Source organism: Phoca vitulina, unplaced genomic scaffold (assembly GCF_004348235.1).
Source record: "Phoca vitulina isolate PV1807 unplaced genomic scaffold, GSC_HSeal_1.0 scaffold22, whole genome shotgun sequence".
Taxonomy (NCBI): Eukaryota; Metazoa; Chordata; class Mammalia; order Carnivora; family Phocidae; genus Phoca; species Phoca vitulina.
This window is the reverse complement of record NW_022589725.1, coordinates 46,065,080-46,071,642: the sequence shown is the minus strand read 5'-3', so window position 1 is coordinate 46,071,642 and position 6,563 is coordinate 46,065,080. Positions and strand designations below refer to the sequence as shown.

Genomic DNA, 6,563 nt, shown 5'->3' with positions numbered 1-6,563 from the left:
TGAGGAGCATCTCACTAGGAAAATCGGAGATGGTCTTTCATTAACAGTCAACCTGCTACTAAGGCATATATGGTCTCTGCTGAATCATAACATGAGTGCCCATCTATTAAACAACATACAGCAACATCCAGCATTCAGCCTTGCTATGAGGAGTCAAAGCGATTCCAATAGACAGTAAAGTACCAAAAGCATATTTGCAAGTAATTTTCAGCTGAAGCATTTGCCTGTCAAATTTTAGGGTTGCTTAAAGTCCAACACTCCATGCAGGACTTCTGGCTGCCCAAGAAGACTCCCACTGACTTATACATCAGTGAGTAAAAAGTTAGAAGATATTATGATTCCCACCTTCACTGATTTTGCCTTTTGGAAAATGATCAAATATTGATCAAAAATTGGATTTAATTCAGACTCTTCCTGGAACCCAAACTCAGTCCTAATGAGGTGGGCCTGTGAAGAAAGGGGTGAGGGTCACACTCAGTTAACACAACAAAAAGAAAGAAACTGTGTTCTAAAGTTTTCCTGAAGCTCAGACAGCCATAAACAGTCTGATGCTCCATATGCCTATAGAGAAAGTCCACCAATAATCCCAAGACCAGCCAACAAAAAATTAACTCCCTGTTACTGTCATTGCAAAAAGTTATCAGTTCAACCTCTGACAATATTTTTTACGCCACAAATGCCACAGAGTTCTAGGAGCTGCCTCAGGCTATGGCCTTTCAAATTTCAGAGGCTACCTCCTAACCTCCGATCAAACACAATTCACATAAAATGCAGTGGGAGGACATCTGTAAATACACGCTCATCAAAATGTCCTAGCGTTTAACTACAAACATCATTCCACAAACCATTCAGTTCTCCGAGCAAGAGGAGGTAACCCGCTTATTCTGCAAATAAAGACCTTTAATTATAATCCTTAGATGAAAACAGCAAGGACAGGAAGGAAAAGTTCGAAAATCAGGAACAAGCACACTCATAACTGGATTTAATCACAATTAAAACCAAAGAAAAACTACTTAACTACCTGCCCTCCAGCAGTGATCCCAGGCATAAATATTCCTTGAGTATTCTTGACTGCCCATTATTCTGTATCCATAGGAAACACCCAGTTTGACAAAGTAGGGCATTTATCTCTAATGCTCAATACCCAAGGGCTTAAGTTCTTAACCTCAAAGATGTTGTAGTACTGAGTAATTCAGATGGTTAGAATTTTCCCAGCTTCTCTGTATTATACATATTGGAAGGATTATTTAAATGGTTTATGCACCACCAGCTTCTTAAACGGTCAAAAGTAGAGAAACAAGGTTGTGTTTTCTAAAATGAATGAAAATTACAATAGACCAGTAATGGGTTTTTTTAACCTTTAAATGGGATTTTCTACATTTAAAGAAAATATAAAACATGAGTACTTGCTTCTCACTTAACCCAGCATCCTGCAGGCTTTCCTCCCCCCTCCATAATAGTAACAGCAGCAGAAGGTGTGAAAGGACACCTTCTAAATAACTTCTGAAACCAAATCACTGAAACCCCAAGATAAAGCCCTTCACTGAAAGAGAAACAGTGAAAGACGTGGTACAATGTAGCTGCACAAAAAAACTCAAATAATGTCCCACCTGGGAATGCAACCCTGCCTGAGGGCCCACAAGAGGTCTAGGGCTTCCTGACAGACCAAGTCCAAGAAGGCTGGGCCAGATATTCCTTCCGCCTCCAGGAGAACTTCTTCTCTCCTGTTAACACGAGTTTGCAATTTATGTTCTTCCAACCCCCAGTCACACAATTCCCTCTGCCCAATCCTCTCTGGCCAGACACGCAGGCAGGAGGCCCAGAGTCCCCCCCCCCCCCGCGGCCAGAACCCAGAAAACGCTAAACACTAACCTCACCGAAGGCCAGCAGAGGGTGTGTGCAGGGCTAGTCCGGGGGTCCAGCGGAAGAGACTGTTTCTGGGGAGATGGGAGGGCCCAGCAAAGTTAAAAAGGTGGAGAAACAGGCCCTGCCAGCAGAGGGACTGTAGGGACGAGAGGTTAGCAGGGGACAGGAAAGCAAGTCCACCCTGGGGCAGGATGGGGTGTCACCACATATGAACAAGTGGCAAGGTTCCCTAGGACTGCATGCTGGCACACAGCAAGTGCAGGTGGCGCGAAATGGGATTCCAGAGAGGAGGACGGATAGACGGCAGGTGCATTTCAGAGGGAAAGGGGACGGGACTGCGAGGAGGGGGTGGGGGGGGACACGGTGTCCAAGAGTTGGCAACTGGGACTTGAGGGGTTACACTCACGGAGTCCCTGGAGAAAAGCTAGTTGGAGAAAGAAGAGCAAGGCGAAGGCCATTGGGGGGCCACCTCTGGTCTCCCCTGCCCTTCATCACTGCCCCCTACGCACACGCCCCCCCCCCCCCCCCCGTACACACACACTGTGGCGCCGTGCCGTGAAGCAGATACCCACCTTTGCCACGGGCGCACTCCTGCTGGTCGCCAGCTCGCGCAGGCTGGCGGTGGCGCTGCCGGCCGCCGCAGGGAGGAAGACTGGGGAGCCGGGGGCGCTGCCCGCCGCGCTGCCCCCGCCACCCACGAGCGCCGAGGCCGCCCCCGAGCCGGAGCCGGGGCCGGGGCGCGCGGGCGGGCTACCGCCGGGGCTGGCGCCAGCGCGGGGCCGCTGGCGGATGCCGTCCAGCAGGCGCACCAGCAGGATGTTGGCGGGCAGCTCGTCCACGCCGCAGCCCACCAGGATGCGGCACTCAGGGCAGCGCAGTTCGTGGCGCGAGCACACGATGCTCTCCAGACAGCGGCGGCAGAAAGTGTGCTGACACGGCAGCACCTTGGCCGTGGTGTCCAGGCGCTCCAGGCACACCGAGCACTCCAGCAGGTCCAGCAACGACGACTCGTCCATGTCCTCGCCCACCGCCGCCGCCGCCGTGGCCGCCGCCCGCCGCCGCCGCCGCTCACCCGGCCTGTCGTCGTCGCCCTCGCTCTGCGCAGCAGCGGCGGCCGCCTTGGACGCGCACAGCCAGGACGCTCCGAGCAGCATGGGGGAGGCGCCGGCGGCGGCCGCGCGCAGCTGCCTACGTCCCGGGGCCGGAGCGGGGCCCGCCGCGGGCAGCGGGCATCAGGATCGTGGGTTGCGCCAGCACTTCCTTCACCCGGACTGGCGGCCCGAGGCTCCTGCCGCGGCAGTGCCAAGTGCTGCGCTGATTGGCCTGCGTGGTGAGCACCGGAGTTCCGCGCCCCGCGAGCCAACTCCCGGCCAGCCGAGCCCACCCAGTCCTTCGGAGTGCGGCGCCCGCGTCTGCGGGTTACACCTGTCCTGTCGCCTGTTCGCCCCACGCCGCGCGGGGGCCCAGGGGCACCGCCGGGCACAACACTCAGCCGGCGCTGCGCTCGCAGTGGCCACCCGCGGCCCCGAGCCCCGCGGCAGGAAGTGCGGGGAGCTGCCGGTCCGGTCCCCGGGGAGACCGGGGCTCAGCGTGCGCGCTCACCCGCGCCGCTGGTGGGCCGCACCGCCCCCGCGGCGCCTCCATGCGCCCTGGGCCTGTCCACGAGTCCTTGCCCCCTACCCCCCAGCGGGTTCAGCTGGACCTTCCTCTTCCTCGGCCGCGAGCACGTGCGCGGGCAGCGCGCAGAGGTCACGGTCAGTGAGGAGCGCAGGAAAGGAGACGCTGCGCCCACTGGACCTCCCTACGCCTGGGCGCACACCGGCGACTAGTCCTGTCCCTTAGGGCACCTCTAGGGCTCCCGGGAACTCCGTGCGCGCCCTCCGGCGCAGGCTCGGCCCTGTCCCCTCAGGGCGCCTGGAGTCTTACTTAGCTCCAGCTCTCAGCGAACCTCACAGAGGGATGCTTCCTCCCGACGCTGCCGCGAAGGAAAGTTTGGGCGGTGTTATCCCGACTGCCTTTCTCGCCAGCGCCGGCAAGCAGCTTGGGAACAGGGCCAACACCCTGGCATCCTCCTCGACGACTCCCCGCAGCGCTCCCGGTCGGGTCCCCCTTCCAGGCGGTGCGCAGAAGTGACAAGCCTGGAGCTGCGGGTATGGGTGCGGGGACGCCCCACGAAGCAGAAGGGAAAGGCGCTCGGGTTGGCTGAGGCGCCCTCGACTCCTCCCGGCGGCAGCCCCCCCTCCCCGGAGTCGCTGGTCCGAGGCCGGCGCCGCTGCCCGCTGGACCCGCACCCTTGCGCAGGGCACCCGGCTCCGCGCCGCGCCTACTGCGGCGCAGTCTCGTGAACCCCGCTCCAGTTTCTCCTCGGGAAGCGCAGAGGAAGGGGAATTCGCGCTCTCCTTCCCGACGCCCCGGCTTCTGGGAGCGTCAGAGCAACGGAAGTACGTACGGAGGACCGGGAGCCGCAGGGAAGTTTGGCAGTGGGCTGGGGTCGACCGCGAAGATTCCCTGCAGTGCGCTGCCCCCTCGTGGCCGCTTCGGGTTCCCAGCGCGCCCTGTTCCCATCCTGGCCCGGCCCCGCACAAACCATGGGCCAAGGGCTAGATGCTACAAAGCCAGATAGTTTTGGGGTATTTGGGGTACTTTTTTAAAAGATTTTATTTATTTATTTGAGAGAGAGCGAGCGAGCGAGCAAGAGAGCACAAGCAGGGGGAGAGGCAGAGGGAGAAGAGAAGCAGGCTCCCCACTGAGCAGGGAGCCTGGTGCGGGGCTGGATCCCAACACCCCGAGATCATGACCTGACCCGAACCGACTGACCCACCCAGGCACCCCAAAGCCAGATAGTTCTTGCCAGGGCTAATAGCAGAAGAGGTGTTGAGGGCCCGCCTACCAGCCAAGCTAACCTGTGGTTCGTGAAATTAAGAGTACCTTTTTCGACTTTTCAGGGAGAAAGTAATATTTGTTGTGGCTTAAATGCCAAGAACGTGCCTATGCATTATTTCTTTTTAATCCTCTAAACAGCCCTGTGAGATAATTATTTTAACCTCATTTTACATGTGAGGGAGATAAGGTTTATAGTTATGAAATCATTGAGGCTGAATTTTGTTAATTTTTGTGTCTCCAGAACCTAATACATACTAAGATCACATTCCATTGGATTATGGAATATGGAGCTTCCCTATAGGCTACATATTTTTACTCTGTAAGATCCCCAGGGCAAGGGCAGTTCTTGGCACATAGTATGTGCTCAATGAAGATTTGTAGAAATAATGAAATAAAGGTCTCAGAATCATCACCTAATGGTGTTTTGAACATGCATCTTAACATCTCAGTTCCAGGTATCCTGAGCTCATACCAGGTTGCCAGTTCCTAGAAACCTGGCGAGCTATTTTGTGGATGTCTTGATGGTGTGGATTTCAGTATGTATTATTCACATGAGCACTGGCTACCCTGTGAGATGGATGGCATCCCTGAGCTGCCTGGCTGACTGGAACCTGGGAGCAGACTTCCCAGGAGGGCCAGAGGCCATGTCACAGTGCCCAGAAGCACCTTCACGTTTTCCTGCTTTTACTCTTTGACTCTCCCTCAGGAACAACAAAGGGGAATTCTCAAGAGGACCCACAGAATGTTTGATCCAAAAGCAGGTGGCATGCCAGAAACCAAACCAGGTTTAAAATGAGGAGAATAGACTGAGAATCAGGAGCACCTCACAGGACCCCAGGTTAAGAGCTGGACCAGCTTATTGCAGAGGGACACAGTGTGTCTTGCTCTCCATTCTTCTCTCTATGATGTTATGCTCTTTCCATCTCTTACACCTGCTGCCTCTACTCTCCCAACCCACATGATAGGAAACACTGTCAAAGCTCCAAAAGCATTTCATCCAATGGCTTCAGTCACTGAAAAAAGATATTCATCTGATGCTGTCATGGGCTGGAAGTTTTAAAACCCTATCATCTAGCTTGGCCCAGATGGTCACTCTCTGGACCACAATGTGCTGGCCACAGGAGCAGGATCATCTAAAACCTGGCAGCACACTCAGGCATCACACAGGAGGAGAGGTAAGAATTTCTAGGATAAGGGGCATGCCATGCAGACAGGACAATAGATGCACATGCCAGGGACTCAGAGTCACCCTTCTGTGCTCAGCTTCCCTCTCTATGGAGGCCATGCAAAAGCAAGCGCAGGGCCACTGAGCCCCACCTTTCTCAGACCTCCTCTGCTTCTACTCTACCCCTTTATAGCTCCTGCCTTAACCAACTCCCACAGCAGACAGGTTGCAATCCCAAATGTACTCAGAGGCAACACAGGGCATGGAAATTCATGAAGCAGTGCAAAGTGGATGAAGCAATAGAGCATGGCAGGGCCTGCACCTTGCAAAGGGGGTGGTGTTACTCAGCTCCAGCCAATCACATGTGGCCTCAAGAAAAGGAGGGCTTAGTATTGCCAGATCTTCCTACTTTTCAAAAGAAGTTGGAAGGCCTGCTTTTTCATGTGAGATCTCCTGATGTTCAATAGTTGGCAACCGATTCAGTTCTCAAAAAAAACACCATATTAGCCAAACAAAATGAATGCATGGCCAAATTGGCCCACAGGCCACCAGCTTGCAGTCTGAGATTGAAGTAGCCAAGTAAAATGTACTACAGTATAAAAGAACTTAAGGGTGTGAACTAAATAGTTCAAGTATTACAAATACAGTG

General features: G+C 54.6%; 1 protein-coding gene across 4 annotated transcripts in view; it reads right to left on the bottom strand.

Annotated features, from left to right (window-relative positions):
• Positions 1–4,560, bottom strand: part of SH3RF3 (SH3 domain containing ring finger 3) — a 378,293-nt gene extending 373,733 nt beyond the window's left edge. For 2 of the 4 annotated variants that reach the window (XM_032419250.1, XM_032419251.1), the window contains exon 1: positions 2,439–4,559. In XM_032419250.1, coding sequence (XP_032275141.1) covers positions 2,439–3,020 — 582 coding nt within the window. In that variant the 5' untranslated portion in view covers positions 3,021–4,559. Of the gene's footprint in view, positions 1–2,438 lie in introns of all 4 variants that reach the window. The other 2 variants (XM_032419248.1, XM_032419249.1) reach the window with 2 other exon arrangements.
• Positions 4,561–6,563: the final 2,003 nt, after the last annotated feature.